Raw genomic sequence first — 20467 nt, 5'->3', positions numbered from 1 at the left:
AACTGCTCAATGGAGGGTCTCTCCTCCAGGCTTTCTTAGAAACAAGGGGGTACTAAGGTCCACAAAGAAAGGGCCTACTCCTCCCGCTGATACTCTAGAACAACTCTTCTGTGTTAGTTGGAAAGTGAGAGTGCTTCTTCAGTTTTGACATATTGCCAGTTCCATCAATGCATAGAAATAGGGTCCCACTGGCATGGAGTAGTTTTGTAAGATTGGTCCTTGTTTTTCCCTTGTAAGCTGATCTCAGCTTCATAGATGGCAACAGTCCTTTTTCCATTCACCTAACTGGCATCCACAGTGCCAACAAAAATATCTTTTGCTCTTGCAGCAGATGACGGCAGGAACTTCCCAGGGAGGGCCCTGGGGAGCGACTCAATTGTCTGATGTTTTCCACCCACAGTGCATTGTCATTGCAAGAGTAAAAAGGCTATTTGGAGGCTGTGGAGTGCACATGGTAAATGTGTCCTCCAGGGCACGTTAAATATCGGTACACCTACAGGTTTCCCTGATGAAATCAGCTGTGGTGGGGGAGGCCACAAAGGTTGGGAAGGGTTGCGTTAAGCAGCATGGGCAAGTGGTTATTTTGTCCCAAAAGCCATTGTCTATGACGGTGTGGATACAGTTGGTGTTTACAAAGTGTAGTGAGCAGAGCCCAGGTGTGAATCACATACTTACCATGCTCTGCAAGGGATTCCCAGCTTGGTTGTGCCATATTTAGACCAAGCACGGGGATACCCAAACCTGTATCTCCCGTTCCCATTGTCCCAAGTGTGTGCTGCTGTCTGTTGATGGAGCTGGCAGCCCCTCGCTCAGCAGTGCGCATGGGGATGTACGGCGCGAAGGGCTCCACCAAACTCGGGCCTTTAGCTCAGGCCACAGCCCGTGGAAATCAGGAGATACACCTACTGGCTTGGGTCAGCTCCAAGTCAGGTCCCAAATCTTTAAGGATGGTCCTTGCTCTGATTTTTGTATGCTGTAAACACTGAGTGCACTGTTGGCACTAAACACATATTCAGAAATATTTTTTTAAATGACAATCTTTTTTATTAACAGTAGGATTTTATTAGGTTCGAAAGCACAGGTAAAACATTTGTTGCCATCAGTAACCCCCAAATCACTTCCATAGGGCTGATATATAGCATCAAAAATATACCCTTTTACTATCAAAAATATTGCCCTTTGCAAAGTCAGCTACCATTCGTTAGAGATCTCTCTTCCCTTAAAAAATGAGTTTATGTCTATGTACATTTGTACTACATGTGCATACACTGACACACACACAAGTTTCAATGATGAAACTTTAATGACTTCTCTGTCCTTAAATTCTTCTCCATCTCCTGTTCTAGGCACAGAGCACTGCTTTTGCTTCTACTTTCCCTCTTCTTCCCTCTTGATTCAATTCTGCATCCAGCCCTGACATACTGTACTGCTTTTATTTTAAAAATCTTTACCGTTTCAGAATACCTTATGCTTAACAAGAGGCATGTCAGTAACTCGGTGCAGCCGTTAAGTCTCTTCATGTGGGCAATGGCAATCTCGGTGGTGGCTAGCCTCACAGAATTCGTATTTACATATATTTCTTCTTCACAGAGCCTTTTAGACGAAGACAGAGCCATCCTGGTCACTGGTGTTCAGGGTCATGTTGCTGTGCACGACGCTTTCTGTGTAGCTAGCTGAAGAGGTGACCTGGTAGCGACTGCAGGGACCACAGAAACACAGGAATGGACAATACTTTAAGCAGATATGGTGAAGGTATTTCCTGAATTTTTCCCCAGCAAAAGCGTAGATAAGAGGATTGAGACAACAGTGACTGAATGCAATGGTTTCGGTCAGATGCATTGCGTAGTCCAGTGATTTAATTTGATCACAACTTGTGAATAACTCATAGTGCTTTAAAGTCTCGAGAAAAATCAGTACATTGTAGGGGGACCAAAACAGAAAAAACACGACTATCACAGCCAAGACCAGTTTTATGGCTCGTGTTTTTTTCTGATTTTTGCAGGACAGCAGGGTTTTGATGATCCCACAGTAGCAATAGCATATGATACAGACTGGGATGAAAAAGCCAATGGTGTTCAGCTCCACATTGCAGAACACCGGCCAGATGTTCTCCAGCTCCTGGGGGAAGACAGACATGCAGTCATTTTCTACCAGCTGGGAGAACACAAAATGCGGCACTGAAACTAAAACAGCTATTGCCCATACTCCGCAGGTTATAAGAAAGCCGTGTTTCACTGTTCTGGATTTCAGAGAATATGTTGCCCGGACAATGGCCAAGTATCTGTCGATACTGATAACAGTGATAAAGAACATGCCCCCAAAGAAACCAATGTAATACAGCGAGGAAATAGCTGTGCATGAAATAGTCCCGAGGGTCCATCCACGCACTGTGTTGGAAGCCCAAAAGGGGAGGGAGACCACAAAGAGAAGGTCTGAGATAGCCAAGTTCAGGAGATACATGTCAGTGATGCTTTTTTTACTGCCTTTTTTCACAATGGCAAAAAGCACCATTAGATTGCCTGTGAGGCCAAGAGCAAACACTGCAATGTAAAATATTGGCAGAAATATTTTCCCAAACTCTTGGATGTCAGTCTTATTGCAGGAAAAAGCATGTTCGTCATAAGCGTATTCAGCTGTCGTTTCTGTGAATGCTTCCGTCATGCTGAACTTCCTGGCTAAAGACAACATGAAAAGGGAAAAGAGAATAATGTTAGAGAGACATCCAGTATCTGCTATGGTCAAATACTGAGAGACCTCAGTAACACGCACTTTGGGATTTTGTCGCTGTTTGGGTTAGTGAAAGCTGTATTACTGCAGCGGCGATGGCAGTTACTAACAAAAGCCCAGACTCTGCCGTTACATGTACATCACTGTATGTTAGCTCTTTAGGATAAGAACAAATAAATGAGAATTTCAAGGGCAGTTGCATAAGCTTATCGGAGCGGCAGCAGAAGCGGCAGCAAGCCAACACTGCCTGAGCTCTGCAGGTGGTGCGTCGCAATGTGAGAAATGCAGGCGTTCCCCCAGCCTGCTGGGCAGTGCTGGGCAGGAAACCATACCTCACGTGTCACTGCTGATCAGCCTGTGGTGCCTGTCAACACCACCAAGAGCCCAGCCTGGCCCCACGCGTTAACCCCAGGCTGGAAGCGTAGTAAGACGCCCAGTTTGACCAGGTCTGAGCTGATGCTTGCTGATATGGAAGGAGCAAAGTCTACAGCGGGACATCCTCTGGGAGCAAGCATATCTTTGATGAGGTGTTTTGTGGGGTTTTTTTAATCGCTGAGATCAAAAGAAGAGGGAAACTATAATGACCCTTTTCCTCAAGCACCGAAGTGTCTCGTGACTGCTCCTGCCTTGGCTGTGAGGCAGTCAGGTTGGAGCCCGGGCTTGCTAGCTTGGAGGCTGCATCCAAAGAGAGTGTGGGGTGCAGGTGTGTGACCTCTGGGCTCACAGGTCTGCACATCGAATAACTCGGGGTACCCATCAGGTCATCCACACTTCCTTAGGATGTGGCATTCAAGTCTCCACAAAGATTTCCGTTTGCAGGGAACCAAAAATCCTAGAGGGGTGCAGGTGTTACTGCATTCAGCCTGCTCCCTGGTTGGGGTAAAGAGCTTGTAAGTATCTGTTACTGGCTCTCACTGTAGGAAATGAAGGAAATTGAGTGTGACAGGCTGTGCGGAAGCCCAGGGAGATGACAACACGGCCAAACTAACCTGTTAAAGCTGAGACCGAAAGGAAAGGTCAGTGATAATAAAACTGCAACTAATCACTACCCCTTGGTCACAGTGTCACAATCTTCATACAGGAGCCCCCGCTGACTCTAAAGAAGGGTCTTGGCTGTCTCTAACACAGATGTTTGCATCTCGTGTTAGTGGGACATGTAGTCAATAAAGCCAATGAAGAGCAATGCAGCTGAGCCGGCGCAGGTCAGGCCAAATCTGCTTTAAGACAAGACAGACCACTTTCTAGTCCCTGCTGACCATGCTGATGAAACTCCTTTTGACTAGAAGGAGAGCATGGGCACACTACTCAGTGGTAGATGCCAGTGGTATATAACTATTCCCACTCCTGACTCTCAGAGTGGAGTGGTTGGAATCCCAGCCTACATGTCAGCGTTTCACTGATGGCAATAGTTTGTATAGACTCTGTTTAAAATAAGCCTTGCAAGAGTAAGCATGAAATAAAGATGTCCTGAGGTGTGAGTCAGTCCTTACCCAAGAAGTTTCATATGACGTAGTGGCAACTACAATAAACTCCCCCACAGGTGGCTACCGTGATCATATTGACATTTTCTCCTAATGCCTTATTGCTTCAGTGCTGTTTGTGGTGTGGGCCATGAAGTTCTGCCCTCTTATTTTGTAGTCATTTCTCAAAGAGTTGGGTTTTTGTGTGCTAGTTGGAAATGCAGGCTCTCTCTTTTAAAATACCTTCTTGTTCTGAACGTTCAAAGCCTAATTGCCCCCAAAACATTTAAATAAGAAGTGCCCACAGTCATTAGAAAACAGTCTGTGGTTTTGCACAGGAAAAGTGGGCTAGAAGAAGGTCTAGAAGAAGACCAGCTCAGTGCTGGTAGTTCCAAGGCATGGGCACGGCGCGGGGAAGGCTGTTTGCTGCAGGTGGGCACACCCATGGGCTGAGCAGCTCTTGCAGTGCCTTTCCACTTGAACTGGGAGCTGAGACTGCCTGCAGAATCTGTGCAGCCCCTTGCTTCCAGCCCGGTTTAATCCTCCAGCTTCTGGAGACAGGGTATCTGACACCAGCAAAATTAAAGCGGACGAATAGGAAATGGCAAGGTGCCGGGGCAGAAGCTGACAGTGGTTGCAAACAAGATACTGATTTTCTACTGATGAGATAACTGGAGTTGCCTACAGAGATATGTGACTGGTTCCTCATCTCTTTACTATATCTACCCTGTTGAGGAATACAGAAATAAGCAGGAGACATCGTACTAATCCCCATAGCCTGCCATTTTCTGTCTTCCCATCCTGACGTTTTCTTTCTCCTCTCTGATACAAAATGTAAGCAGCAGGTGCCTTTAAAATTAAAAGAAGGGTCATGATACATCAAGTCTCTTGCGCTGAATATGAGTCACTACACTGCCCACCCAGATCCTTGCCACTGAGCTGTTACTGCACCCATCTGCACAGTACCAGAACCTCTGTCTGACTGTGAGCTGATGTGCTCCACAGCTGGTTCTCCACCAATGCACTGCTGTGTGGTAGCTGAGGGCTACCACAATGATTGGGGCTGGAGCACCTGCTGTGTGCAAAGATGCTGAGAACTGGGTTTGATCAGCCTCAACAAGAGACATCTCAAGGGGTATCTAGTGAGAAGGTGTAAAGGTGAAGCAGATGACTTTCCTCAGAGGAATAAGGCAATGGCCGTGGGAAATTGTTACTCATTGTATGGAAAAAAAAGTCACTGTGAGGGTGGTCAGACACCAGGACAGGGCTTCAGGGAGGTTGTGGGATCTCCGTCCATGGAGATACTTGAAACTTGGTTGGCCTTCCTCTGAGCATGAGTTTGGACAAGAGACCTCCTGAAGTTGCATCCTTAACTTCGTGACTGACAAAGCTGGACAGAGTCCATGATGTCTCTGTGAAGTGCCCCAGCTTCTCTGCCCTGTAAGCTCCTGTTTCTTGGTGTGACAGGCAGAATTCCCATCATCCACAGAGGAAAAAAATGATTGATGCCTGCTCATATCCCATTAGCATCTTTGCTAACTGCGCAGGCATCCAGAGAGGGCTGCTGAGTGGTGCTTATCTAGACTGTATGTGCTGTGTGAAATCCCTGATCTGGAGAGAGGGAGCACACATTGGTTTACTCCCTTCTCTGAAAGCCTCTAGTTGTGCTGGTCTTTCCCATGCTCGCTCACTCAGTTCGTGTCTGGAAAGGCAGCTTGTTCCTCTGGAGAGTTTCTATATGTCTGTACAAACCGCTGTGCTCTGAAGTAAAAAGGAGCATCAGTCAGGCTGGGTTTTTTTCTGAAGTACCTTTTCAGTCAGGTAATCTCCTCTAGCTCACTGATAGGGATAATTTATTTCTGCAGTAGCAAATTATTTCCTTTGCCCCTGGATGGGTGGTTGCAATGCCTGTGGTACCTACACCAACGGGAAGGGTGTGATGCTGCATAGCATGTCCAGGGGCAAGCAAGAACTGCACTTACCAAAATGACATTGGCATCTGAAACTGCTGGCACAGTCTGTGGCTTGTTCACTTTCTAGCTCTTGGATTTCGTATATCACCAGCCACATCCTCTTATCCTCCCACCGCTTCTCATCCATGCAATGCTCTCAGTTCTGATTGAATATTTAGCCCCTCTGATACCACTTCACTCAGTTTAAGCTGATGTTACTCAACAGCTGGACTGCAAACTCCAAAGGGAAACCCAAACCCAGCCCTTACCAGATATGCATAATATGATGAAATGTTACTGGACTCTAAAGTGAAGGAACTTAGCTCTGCCCATCCTCCATCCTTCCCTGCCAGGTATTCTCCGTCAGCTTCGCAAAGGCCACCGCAACACATGCTCTTCTCACTGTCTGCTTCAACCCACTTTTCTCTCTTGTGCTTACAATGAATGTTCACCTAAGGGACAAAGCGAACTGAAGACAATAGAGGGCACTGAAGAAGGACCGCAGGGCTGTGAGGTCCCTCCACCAGCTGTTTTCCCTTGCTGAGTGCAGGAAATAGTAGATTCACTTCTGCTTCTCATGGAACTGCTCAACCGCTTTGCTCTCTCTCCAGAGTTCTCCAGCAGTTTTACACCCTTCTCCCCACAAACTTCTGCCCTTAATCACATTTATTGCTATCTCAAAGACAGTAGTCTGCAGGACCAAAACCCCTGCTTCTCAACACAGCTATTCCCAGCATGTGCGGTACGTGTACTACATAGGGAAGTGAAATTATGAGAGATCCACAAACTCCTCTAAGCAACAGAAATTGCATTTCAGCCTTCGAATAGCACTGGCATCAGGCTGGGTAACACAAGAGCTAAATCCTGTTTATGCATCTGATCCTCCCAGTTATCACCCCTGGCACTTCAGCCAAGTGCAACATTGCAAGCTTTACTGCCAAGGAGAGGGGTCTGCAAGCACTTCGCCTCTCTGTGATGCCTTTGCCATCACCGAATGAAAAGAAGTAAAAAAAAAATAAAAACAAACCCAGACCTCTGCCAGAGGGTCACACTTCAGATTTGCACAACACGCTGATAAAAGTATTTAAACCTCAGAAAGATCTTCACACCTTAGTCAGCATTTCTGGGTGAGGCTGACTGACACAATTTTCTCATGCAAGCAAATTAAGTTTTCCATGCATGCTGAGTGGTCTGGAGCTGCAAGCCAACAATTCAGCTGGCCCAGGGAAGCTGTAGGCTTTGTGGGAATCCCTGTGAAACCCTACAGGTGTATATGCCTTTCTCACCATTAGATCTGAGCTGCCACCACCCTACCCAAATATATATGCCATCGCTTTTGCGTATTTGTGACTACACCCATCTGAATCTTGCTGGCTGGTGATTCTTGGCAAGACTGCAGGGATGTCCTCGGGTACCTGCAAATGAAATGTCATAGCCGCCGATGGCACTTCTAACACACCGAAAAAGACGTTTAAGGGAATTAACCAGAACTGAGTGGAAATTAGCAGGAGAGATGCAAGTCTTAATAGCGCTCTGGGTGAAACTCTTAACCAGCCTCGTGCCAGGCAGCTACTGTGCAATCGCCAGACTGCCGTGGACACCTGTAACCACAGTTTGGATGATACCTAAAACAAAACTTAAGACTTACGGTCTATACACCAGCCAGTTTTCAGTCCTACAACCAACTCGTTCCTGTGATTTCACTTAGCTTATCTTTCAGAGTGGGGTGGCTCTATTCTTAGGGTGCCGTCTCTGGAGTTGTTAGGGATCATGTTAGGTACTGGGGGTCAGAAGCAGGCCCAGCCCAGCAGGTGCAGTTACTATAAATCTTAAATCTTAGTCCTTTATTCAATTCTGAAGTGGGGAGATGTTCCCCCCATTCCATCTCTAGAGATGCTGGAAGCAGCTGACACAACGCCGACCCTCAAAAGCGGAAAGCAATGTGAAACAGCTCGTGTAAGCTAACCTTTAACCTCGGCAGCACGCAATTTAAACAGTAAAGGGAGGAGCGTAGCTGATGCCAGTCTGTGTGGGTTTACAGAAGAAAAGTTTTAGTTTGAACATCTGATGAGATTGCAAGGTTGATAAAGGGTACTGCTCAGAAGAGGTGGCGCTTTGGCTTGCACTGCCTGTTTATTTGATTGACGCATCTCTCCAGCCCGAAGCAACACAAGCCCAACAAAATATTACAATGAGGTTTGGGCTGGTTAGCAGTCAGATCTCAAAAGGCAGCCACCCATGGAGGAAGCTAAGGTCTGTGAAGGACCACACTAGGAATATTGTTTGTAAAAGGTCTGTGGGAATGACAAGTTGAAAGCCAAAAAACTCTTCATTATTTTCATCATTGGTCTGAAAGCAGATTGGAGATTGGCAGGGGGAAGTGATAAAAGACTTGGAGAATTGGATAGTGATTCAGACAAATCTTGAGTCATCTGGGGCTTTTGGGATGATTCACATTGACTTTAATGCAGCCGAAGAGACACGCTTGGGAGTTAAACAATACAGGCCACGTCTCAAGAGTGGGCGCCCATCTGCTGGGAACCCTGGCTGCTGGTACGGCACGGGCAGACTCTGAAACTGAGCTCCCAGCCAGATGTTGCAATAAGAAAAGCTGATGCAACCCTCGGGTGTTTAAAGGGGTGATAAATGGGAAGGAACAAAAGCAGGAAGACTTTACCATTGCAGAGCATGATACTGTAGGCATACTTTGATAACACTTGATTTCACTTTTGCTCATGTTAACAATCTTGCTAATTTACTGCAATTAGTCATACTATAAACCAATGTGTGGAAATTCAAACCAGAAACATGCAAGCTAGAAATCAGATACACATTTTTAACAGTGAAAGGCTAATGACTGGAACAAACTTCAATTAGGAAATGGAGATTTTTACATGTCTGAGGGTCTCCACGTCAAGAGAAGACATCAGCCTGGGAAACTGGTTTAGGCCAGACACAGTGGAGAGGCTCAGCCGGGGGACGCTGGGTAAAACTCTACAGCCCCTGGCAGGCAGGGAGGCACAGCAAACAGGCGAGTGGGGCACGCTCCTCTTAACAGCCATGGCTCTGTTTTGGTAATAAATGACTGAAAAAGCTAAAAGCTAAACTGTCCTCTCCCCAGGTACTTCACCAGCACCAGCTAGCCCAAATCCTGGGATGGGATCCCCTGGAAGGAAGTAGAGTCCTGTGAAGGGCATGGAGCAGCTGCTGGGTTTGGATTAAAGGGGAGTCAGGAAGAAAGCAGCAGAGTTTGGGGATGTTGTTACCAAACAGCCAGTCTGTACTGCCTTTGTTAAACCCTGAATGTTTTCCCTACTGCTAAGCAGTTCTTTTATGATTCCTCCATCACTTCCGAGTGGGTGTGGTGTAATTCCCCAGATGCATCCTTGCTCCCTGGTCCCCCGGTCCTTCCCTGATGACTTTAAGGTGAGGAGATTCCTTTCTTTGGTGTTTCTTCTTCCTTCTGTCATTTATTCTCAGATCAGCTGGGCCATTTCTGTGGCCCAGCAATGTTCAACAAGCTTAATAATTGCTTGTCAATTTGGGTCATTTAATTTATGGAGGCTCCCCCCAAGACTTAGAGGATAAGTTTTTTAAAAGCAAGTAGTGATCTGGGGAGCTTCATTAGTGGATTTTCCAGCTCAAGATGGAGTTCAAGGAGCAGAAGCATGATGCTGAAGCTTTCAAAAAATTAGGGCATTTAAGGTGTCCTAAATAAAGGACCCAGAAATGGAAGCCGATCAAATCACTGCTGATTAAGATAAATACAAGCCTGAATGCTGCAGAAGCCTGCGATCCCTTTACAAAGGCATTTAGGTCAAAGTGATGAAAAAAAATGCCCTTTCCCTGAACCAGTTCTGCAGTTTTTACATCAACATCACAAACTAAATTAGAAGTAGACACTACTAGCTGGAGATGAGCAGCATGTAAATCTAAAAACTTAAACCAAAAGTTTTGTGTAAAAAAATACAGTTGAAAAGACTAGGCTTGGATCATGGAGGGCAGGAGGGGTAGTATGGAGTCCAGAATCCCCAGGATCACCTTCATCTAAGGCTTTATAACATTGCAAAGTGCTTTCTCAAAGATGCTCTATGCAAACCTGGAGGTAACTGCAGGGCAGCAAGTAGCCAGGGCACAAGTTTCAGCGTAACTCATCGCATCAAAATTAGGCGTACTCTGATTTACAAAGAAAACATGGACTTACTACAGTTTTTGTCAGCAATGAAGTCTTCACCGTCTGTGCTTCAGAGCAGCCACCATGGTATTTTGAACAAGATCTTGCTCTTGCCCCGCCAATGCATGGTCCAGCTGGGCAGGCCAGTGGCCTCACTCATACTGGTTGTGCTACCGTCACATCAAAGCGGGCACAGGGGACTGAAACCAGATGCTGTGGGCGAATCCTGCCCCACGTGACAACCCTTCCCTTGCTGGTGTTGTTGCCCTGCCAGGAAGACTTGCTGTGAGCCATGCAGAAGGGACAGCAGCAGTGTGTGGTTTGCTGGGGCCACGGCAAACCCTGCCAAGCCCCTGGCAGCTCACCCCTGTGGTTGCTGATGTATTTATAGCAAAAGCTGTAAGCTGAAGCTTTCAGTGGTGTCAGCTCCTTCCTTAAACTGGTGAGGACAAAGCCCCTCTGAGGCTGACAGCGTGATGCAGGAGACTTGGTGCCTGCACACTGGGGGTCCCACCTGCTCCCTAATGGAGCAAGGAGTAGGCTCTCGGGAGCAGGGCATGACCAAGGCTGTTAAGGAAGTAGAGGTGCAGATAGTCATGTCAGGGGAATTTCCAGCAATTTCCATTTGTTCATTCAAATCATTCTTCTGAATGGGAGCTAAGCACTGGAGGGCTTCTGAAAAATCCTGCAAGGCAATGATCTGAACCTCTGGCAGAGTACCTTGAGAAATCTGGCCTTAAGGAGGTCAGAGCCTTAAACATCTATTTCAGAAACGACTTGCACATTTAGGAAATATGACCTGATGCTATGATTCAGATTCCTGCATCTCCCCTGGATCTTAAAATTGAGGTTCAAAACCCACTGAAATGGTCCTGAAATTTTCCTCTGTGACCCTGAGGGTCACGAGTTTGTGGTCTCAGTACTGTGACCAGATCCAAGGGTCCTCTGCAGAGCCTCGGCAACCTGAGATGGTTTCCACACAGTGTCCTGACCCCAGGGCCTGGCCAGGGGATGGGAAATGAGGTAAATGGTGTGAGAATCCTGTTGAAGAGCAGTATTTGGTTTTGTCCTCAGGGAGCCTGGGGAGCGCTTTAACTCAGCTGCCAGGGGGGCCGTGGCAGAGCTGGGGAGGGACCAGGTGCCCTCCCAAGAGCTGCCTGCAGGGCACTGGGTGTTTGGGGGTCTCATCTGACTGCATGGTGATTGTCAGGATCAGGATTTTCTCGGAAAATTTGTTTCACAGGTATTTCCTCTAGGCTGTTAGTTGCCCTGTTTGCCCCTTCTGCTTGCTCAGTTGCTCGTGACACTGTATATTTTGTTGTATGTACAGCTGAGCATTTTGCCAGTGTTTTACATGCTTTTCCTCAGTATTTCTTTTTCTCAGACCTTCCCTTCTTAAGTGGAATTCAAATTTCTTTTGTATTTTCTGTTAAAGGGATAGTAGAAATGGATTATTTAGCTATGTACATTGTTTGTACTTGTTTATGATTACCATTCACTCTGTCCTCTCAGCACCTGTATCATAGTGCCTATTTACTTCCTGCCCCTCCTTTTTTGTTATTAACAAGCTCACATTGCCTTGGCATCCTCAAGAAATCTGAGAAGGCTTTCTAGAAATTGGAGATCTTTTAAATAAACTTCTCTGTTGGTTTACAGATCAGCACACATTACATACCCTTTCTTGACTGTGTTCAGATGAGATTGAAGTTCTGGAGTTGCCAGCCCCTTCCTGGGAAGATCACGTTTACTATGTGATTTACTCGTAGTTTACTACTGTGTGTTGTCCTTTGTCAAACTTCAGCCTTCTGCTCTCCCTTTTGGACTTCTTCTATGCTGCCCGAACCCTTGTAATTCATTGCTGTTGTTGTCTTTTATCCTGTCACCCAGTTCACTGCCTCCGGCTGCACTGCCTCCATGCAGGGTTTGCCCCAACAGACCCGATTTTGGGAACCACCTTTTCTGGATCTGTGTTTATATCATACAAGTACTTAAGGGGCTGCCCACCACTGTATTACCCAAATGTCTCACCCAGACCAGCAGACTTCTTTGTGCAGCATCTTTCCTATAGAAAGCCGAGTCATAGGGAAATTATGTAATATGGTCATAGTTGGGTTTTCACGCTTTTTGAATTTCTGCCATCTTTTGCTGGTTTTTTCTGCATCAGACACTTTCTATGGTCTGTACCAAATTTTCTGTATTGGTCTGTCTTTCAGTGTCAGTGATGTTTTTGATAATGGTTCACTGATCAAAACTAAAAGCAAAGCAGTGCTCATGAGTTGTGAAATCCCTGCAAACATCTAACAAAAAACATCTAATGAAGTAGAAGGACTTGTATCTTTTCTTGGTCTGTTCTTCTGGGTTAATGCCGCACACTAGTCATCTATCAGCATTTTGCTTTACCCTTGAGGACTTCTAGCCAGGGTGAATATTTCTCTTGCCACAAGATGCCACAAATAGTCACCAAGTAAAATTTCTCTGCCCTCATCCACTTTGATTGATAATCAAAGTCCCCTTTCTACTTTTATAATTTTTAAATATTACCCACATCATCTTTACCCAAATTAAGTATAATTTTAGTTCCAAGCACCAAGCAGTTAACAGTTTCCTTAAGTTCTGGACACACTATTCTTGTCATCCTGTTCTGTCAAACTGTAGGTAAAATGTAATTGTCTCTTACCTTAAATCATAGCTGTGTTGAAAACCAACTTTTTCTTCAAGCTGAGCCTGTTTGGGTTTAAATGTTTCCTCTTCTCTAATGCTTGTGCCTACCCTGTGAAACGTGAACTTTGGCAGGGCAGCTTCCTGGGCTGAGCTTCAGGGCTGAGCTGACAAAGTATTAATGTGTTCTGCTCTGGTCCCGCTGGCGCCTTGTGAAACTGTGAAGCAAGATGCAGCCACTCAGTGGGGCAGAAGTGCTTACAAAGAGCAGGACTTGCACAGGGAGACAGAAATGCCTGAGGGAGCTTCATACTCAGTGTGTAAAAGCTCTCACCCCATTTGTTTCCCCCTATCTTACACAGAATCGAATATTATTGACTCAGACACAATGGTACAGTGTATAGAAATATGTCTGGTATGATAGCAGGGGCCTTGAGCAGTGGGGATGTGGGATGCAACACAGAGGAGTACAGGAATGAGATGGTAAAAGATGGGGCACAGGCTGGCACTGGGGACCTCCACAGCTATACACAACTCACTGAAGGTCAGTTAAAAAAAATACAGACCTAGAGCTGGCAAAACTGCTTTAATGGTAACAGACAGAACAAATAGTATCTAACATACATGAAGGACACTGTACATAGTAAATTTGGTATAACATGAGGCTGAAGATCAGTGAAGACAGAAGAAAGTATAGAAGCATGTTAGAAAATATATAAATGACCCCAAGCACATCCTAGAGGGAGGCAGAACAAAACATCACCATGAACGTGGCATTTGTCCAAGGGAAGGGCTGGAGGTGCTGACAGCTTGCTCTAACACACCACCCCACCACCACCACCTGGGTGAAGCCACCAGCCTTAGGACCCAAAGGAGCAGGGGAAGGGTGAGCATACCACCAGGAAAAGGGCTAGAAACTATGGATGTGCAAAAACATTTTAACCGCATTAGTAGGATTTTTTTTTCTGCCACCAGCAGTTCTATAGTGATAACGATTGGAACCTTGAGATTGCCATTGCACTAACAATAAATTCTTGGCTTTACTGATACATAGGTTGTGCCTTCTTTGCCTGTAAACAAGATTTTGAGCATAACATCTCTCTGCTGCCCAGGGCTGCCAGTGGACCAGAGGAGTCTGAGGGTTTAAAGCACTGGCATGTTTATTAATCAAGGAGCCTTCTTGGCCCCTGCCCTGAGCTTCATGCTCAGGGTAGTGTTACGAGTGCGCCCACAACTAGGATGCTGCATAGCACATTTTCAGGCACCACTGGGGCATGCAAAGCAGTTCATCTGGGGTGAAACCAGGCAGGAGGCTGTGCAATGGGGTGCATTATTGTAGGGATCCGAGACACCGCACCTGGATGGGAGCTGTACCAGTACCAAGGTCCTCTGGCACACACAGGAATACAGTCATGGAAACATCTCCAGGTGCTGTCCCTGCTTCAGATGCCAAGGGAAATTAAAACCCCTTTTCAGGCACAACTTCAGAGTTGTGCTGCCTTCATGCAGGCTGAGCTGGATGGGGTTTTTGGGGTGGAGAGCATCCTCCGGGTTATCTGAGCTGTTGTTCATTAATTGATGTGGCCAGCTGCCAGGCAAATATTCTTGTGCAAGTTTTGTTTTGGTATTTGTGCCAATTGCATGTTTTTTCATGACATTATGCTCTATCTAGCAAAGGTTACATCCCCAACAGCTGCGCAGCAATATAGCAAGGGTCAAACTGTGGGTCTCCAGGATTAGCTGAATTATGCAAGCAATGTCAGCCACGTGGGCCAGGACAAGCACCCATGGAAATAATCAGGGGGCTGATATCTGGTTAGGTGTTAGCCAGGAGCCACAAAGATGCACTGCTGAAAATAAAGTTTGAAGGTTAGGGAACAGTAAAGGGCCAGAGCAGCAGGATTTCAAAACTCACCTTTTTCTCTGACAAGTGCCACAGCCCCATCCTACCTCTTTTTTTAAAGCAAATGTAAAGAACCCTGCACTTTTTTCAGAAAAACATCAAAAGGCTGATGGCCAGGTTCTCCCCACACACTGAAAGTAGAAGCTATGACTGCCAAAATTACAAAGTTTCAGCTTTCAGAAAAGTAATTTCTGGTATATGGCACTAAGGAAACATTCTCATTGTGTGAGAACTGTAAGATTCAGAAAAGCAAATGAAAGCTTCCTCCATGCCAGCGATAGTCTGACGTTATCCCTGCAGCACTGCCCTGGCCGCGGGCCCTGCAGAAGGTGTGCTGTGGTTCAGAGGACACCCAAATCTAAACCTGTCTCCCATGTCCTCATGGGGGTGATGAAGGACTGCATCCTCCCCAGCCCTAAAATGTGTGGATAATCTAGTAGGATCTTCCCCCTGGAGACCTGCACGCGCCAGGCTGGTTTGCTGCTGATGTGTAAAACATGTGTTGCTGGAGCCCAGGCAGACGTGGCCACCCTTGTGCCGCCGGGCAACTGCCCCTGGGTCACCAATCCTCGGCACCTCTGGTGTTCCTCTTTGCCATCAAAAACCTTGCAAATAAGGGCCAGGACTGCCCACGTAACAGCAGTAGAGGCAGTCCCCCGCCACTGCTTGCCTCTGGGTAGAAAGAACCTCCTTACAGCGGAGTCTCCCTGAAGGCAGCCATCAACCCTGTCCCTCCTGCGCTGCCCAGAATTCAGCCAGAACCGAACACAGAGCAGGCCGTCGCCCTCATGAAGAAATGAGGATTGCCAAAGGAGTACCCATGCTGTTTTTAACTGGAGGACTTCAAATAAAGAGAAATCAAGTCAGGCTGACTCACAGACATCCTCAACACGTCTCCCCGGGAGACAGAAAAGGCTTTCTGTTGTACTCTGCTGTTAGCGGTAACCCTAAATAAGAGTGCTGCTCATTAGCATGGTGTGCCCTTGTAGTATGAAAGGAACACTGCCTGGAAGACAATTGCAACATGAAGAAATTTCTCTGCTTTCCATCTTTGACTTCTGTTCACGCTCTGGTATTCGAGGACAGCTCAGGGGCAAGGAAGCTGAGGAAGTGACCTTCCATTCTGGTCCATCAATGAGGAGTAAAAGCATCTTTTGGTTTCTTCAAGCTAAAAAGAAAGAGACATTGAACGCCTTGTAACCAGAGACTTTTCCTGGGAAGGGCTAGGTAGAGTTTGCTGCCTTCCCAACTGCAAGGCACAGGAGGGTTTCAGAGGAGAAAATCAAGAGTAAAGGATGTGCTGTGCAGGGATATAGTGGGTAAAGAGTGGGGAACCCCCCTTTTTTTTTATTGTTAGAAATGGAGAGATGGGCAGGAATGCTCTGGTCCACTGTTTCTTGGTGTGCTTGCTCCCTTTGGCAGAGCTGAAGCTCGGCAAGGCTTTACTCCTGCAGATCATTTCACATGTGCAACACCACCCTGGGCACTATGCTCACATTTTCTGGAAAGATCACATTTATCTCCAAGTATGGCTCAGTTAGGCTTTGAGGAATGATTGCTTTGCTGCACTTCATCAATTAACAGCCTGGTTTGGGTGGGGTTTTTTCTGTAGAAAAGGAGAAAAAATGGACTGCTGAAGGCATGGTAGCCTTGTTCTCAAGTCGCTCCTGAACCTGTGCAGCAGGATCCTCTAGGGCAGACAGGGTTATCCATGTGGCTAACGGTGGACAGATGTGATGCGAAGACCTCAGCTGGTTACGATGCTTGAATACCCTTTCTTTCAAAACTTGTGTGCTTTACCTTCTCTAAACCCAAGCATATGGAGGTTTATGGAGGCTGAACATCCTCAGGGAGTGCCAGGTGAAGAAAGGGATAAACATCTTGGTGATGCAGGTGTGCATGCATATGTCACGCGTTCGTTAATGTTAGTGGGAAACATGAGTTAGTTGGCCTGGATACCAGAGTACAGTGAGGAAAACCAGTGTTTACACAGCAGACATTGCTGTTATCTTGGTAATACTCTTCTCTTGCATATATCTCCTCCTTCACAGTAAGTCTGACCCAGCTGCTGATGCCAGGGTTACACTGGCTGCACTGGCTGCTGGAAAGCACACAGGACCTGATGGACGGTCCCAGCCAGCCATGAGACAAGCGTGGCGTTGGGTCAGGATGAGGCCCCAGCAGACGTACTTGTCAGCAGAGGCTGTGGGAACCCAAATCACACTACTGCTATTCTGAGGTGGGGATTTCTGTGCCCTGGCTCTGTACATTTTGACATTTCAGCCAACTCAGCAGAAATACCGATTTATGCAGAAGCGCACGGACACACAGAAGCACACTGTTCAGAAGCCATGCAACAAAACTGGTGTAGTACAGAAGGAGCTTTGCATTGCACAGCATTACTCGGTGCCTTTGAGGTACTAATATTAACCAAAAATGCATGCCAGCCCAGATGTTACAGTCGAAATTGGTGTATTTGGACTAAGGATATAATTCTCTTTCAATTTCGCAAACTTCTTTTACATCTGGACAGACCTGAAGTAATGATTATTTTTTTCTGTCATGAACCTTTCTGGATCCTCTCCTGGCAGAGTCAGTAATTCCCATGGGACTTCATTACTGGTATACTAAATCAGTGTTTACAAAAGGCTGAAAATAAAACAGGATTATCCTGGACACAATACAGTTACTAGGGGTTTGAGGAGTTTTGTGCATGCTAATTCAGGCCCATCCCTGCACAGCTTCCAGCTAAGAGAGGAATGGCACACAAATACCCTTCATTAACCTTTCTTCCCCCACCCCGCCACCCCTAAAACTTTTGACTGGTTCTGATCTCCAGGTGTAGCCAGATGTTACCACAGCAGAAAGAGCCAGAGCTGTGCTGCTGGTTGGGATCAAGGATCAAGTCAGAAGCTCCCATCCTCATCCCCAGACTGCATGAGTGACTTGAAAGCCAGAGATTCTGCCGAAGATTTAATTAGCATTGCCTTGGGAAGGAGGCTTCAGTATAATGCCAGAAAAAGCCAGATAGGGACTAGTTTCATACTCCTTGATCCCATTTTGGAACAAGATGCTGAGACACTCATTCCCTGTGCTAAAGTGGCAGTCCTGCAGCTCAGAGCTGAGAGATGTGGGAGAATCCGCCAGGTCCCACTTTACACTATTTCCCAAGGGATCTAGCAACACTGTGAGCTAACATGTCCTCATATATCCCACTTTCTTCTGGTGTAGTTCAACAGTGCGTGTCCTTAAACATACCTTTTTGCTCTCTACAAGTGCTGCACAGGTTTGCACACTGCAGCGCGACATTTGTGCAAGAAGAGCCCCATTGATGCCACTGCAACGCTCCAGCCTGTCAAAGCCTTTCCATCCAAACGTGCAGGGCATCATGCCTGGCATCAGAAAAAGACTCCATCTTTCTAACAGAGACCCTCTGTAGAAGGCACCTTCTGGTGCAAACAGCACTAATAAACCAAAAGGAAATATGTATTTTAGGTTTAACTTTAAATGTGGGTAACTGTTACTCTGGTCTCTGTTTTAAGATGTCACGCTCAAGCCAGAACAAGAAAGTATCTGACTATTCAATGTGCCAACATCATCCTGAGTCCTCTTTAACCTGCATCGTCTCAGCAAAAAGAAAAATCAAGATCAGGATATAAAGCTAAGTGCAGATATGAGCAGGACCAATATAACAGCTGTGGTGGGTACTTTTTATGCAAGCAAGTGAGCAGGCACGGAGCCTCTGCAGAATGGTCTAGCCTTAGCAGCTGGGTGCTTCTTTTGCTCCCAGCTCTTGGGTTGACCCTAAAATTTGGCATTACCTTCAAGCTGCCTGGCAGCTTTCACAGACACAGGAAGATGCCTCCTGCTCTCCTGTACTCTCAGTGCCTTCACAGACAGTGGCAAGGCAGCAGATTGCACCCAGGCTTGTCCCTTCAGAAAGGAGAGGAGCTCTGAGACCTGCAGGGATGCTCCTAGCCACCCACAGCGACGCAGGACAGGTCCTGCCAGCTGTGATCCTCCGGATGTGGGTTTCACCTTCTTGCGTTGCACAGGAAGGCAGCAGTAACAGCTCAGAGCAGTTGGCCCATGAGAAGAAGTTGAGGTCAGGTCCACCTTGGGGCTCCTGATGTTACTGCTGTGATGGAGGAAGACAGCTGCCTCTGGCAGCAAATCCTTTGAGCTGCAGAAAGCATCTCCTGTCTCCCTGCTGGAAGGGTTTGCAGGAGGTGCTGAGGCAGCAAGGAGGGAGAAGATGCCCTTTAGACTCTAGTGAGAACTAGAGAAGTGAAAGACTTTGCACAGAAGGCTCTGCACGTTTATGCTGCCCTCGTGCCACAGGGTTGCAGCCCTTGTGGGGAAGTCCTGGGTCACAGCCTCACTCCACAGCTACATAATGCCAAGCTATGAAACCTCTGAAAAGAGGGAGCTATCCCCTAGCAGAGATGCTCAGCAGCACCAGGGAAGGCCATCCTCCTGCCAGCTTGGGCAAATGGGCTCCAGCACCTGTCCCAAAGTATTGCACACAAGGGCTGCAGGATGGGGCTGTGGGGCTGCAGAAATCATTCCCATCTCTTGGGCCTCAGCTGAGCGAGGTCTGATTACAGAGGGCTCACACTGTGACTCTGCAGAGGAGATAGCTAGTGCTGTCCCCTCGCCCAGCACCCTTTGGCTTAGTCCTGAATTTTTGTGAATACCCTTATAGAGCACCTGAGTGCATATACAAAAAAAGCCTGGTGACCCAAGGGTGGTAAGGCACCTGAGAGGCAGGAGCTGTGCTGCTGCGCCTGGCTCTGATCCTGCTGCAGAACCTAGGCAGCAGCTGAACGTTCTCCTCTGGTCACAGTCTTTGCTTTACAACCTGGAGAACGTGTATCATGGCCCATATGAGGCAGCATGTCTGTCTTACACACCTTCTGTTACTGGCCTGTTCTTGCAAAGGATTGTACCTTGCAGATTGCAAGTATGAGTGCACATTAAAATTGGAAATCCTAGCTCAAGAAGATCATTGGTTTAAAAGAATTGTATTTTGTGTTTTGTTCTGCTGTACTCTAGGAAGTAAATCCAAGGCTACTCAGTATGTGTTGAAACACTACAAGGGCAGACTTTTACAGGAAATTAAATTTCTAGAATAAAAGATAATCTACTCTCCGCTTTATTTTCCCAGGGGAGGAATAAGAGGGAGGGGGAGAGAAGAGGCAGCTGGAGGGGTTGTCCTGCCCTGTTCTACGCCTGCACAGTTGTAGAACTGCCCAGGACAGAAGAAAATGCACAAGCTGGAAGAATCAATGATTAAATAAGTTCCTCAGGTGCAAGGATTGTCCAATTACACTGCATGCAGTAACTTTATTATAAAACTTCAAACATAATGATAACTTGTAGGGAGAAATAGATCAGGAGTAAAAGCTTTAGAACACCATTGCATTTATCTATCAATATTTTTGTGTATATATGAATATGTGTATATATATGAAAAAAATATAGATGCACATACATGTTGGTGTATATATTTGTGTGTATATACACACATGTCCATGTATATACATGTATTTATGTGTACATCTATACATATATGCATGGGCAACCATTCACA

The 20467-nt window shown here is 46.5% G+C and overlaps 1 protein-coding gene across 4 annotated transcripts; it reads right to left on the bottom strand.

The window, feature by feature from the left end:
* Window positions 1–1019: 1019 nt before the first annotated feature.
* Window positions 1020–13559, bottom strand: CX3CR1 (C-X3-C motif chemokine receptor 1). Of its 4 annotated transcripts, none has more exons than XM_040591974.1 (3): window positions 12991–13559; window positions 11989–12042; window positions 1020–2675 (listed from the first exon to the last, which is right to left on the bottom strand). In XM_040591974.1, exon 3 carries the CDS (start codon window positions 2659–2661, stop codon window positions 1597–1599), a length of 1065 nt encoding a protein of 354 aa, XP_040447908.1. In that variant the 5' UTR covers window positions 2662–2675; window positions 11989–12042; window positions 12991–13559; the 3' UTR covers window positions 1020–1596. The 4 variants fall into 4 exon arrangements, with proteins under 4 accessions (XP_040447908.1, XP_040447906.1, XP_040447905.1 ...); XM_040591972.1 differs by lacking the exon at window positions 11989–12042 and adding an exon at window positions 6409–6591; XM_040591971.1 differs by lacking the exon at window positions 11989–12042 and having other exon boundaries at window positions 12991–13556.
* Between the last annotated feature and the right edge of the window lie 6908 nt (window positions 13560–20467).

Source organism: Falco naumanni, chromosome 4, assembly GCF_017639655.2.
Source record: "Falco naumanni isolate bFalNau1 chromosome 4, bFalNau1.pat, whole genome shotgun sequence".
NCBI classification, from domain to species: domain Eukaryota; kingdom Metazoa; phylum Chordata; class Aves; order Falconiformes; family Falconidae; genus Falco; species Falco naumanni.
This window is presented reverse-complemented; position numbering and strand designations above follow the sequence as displayed.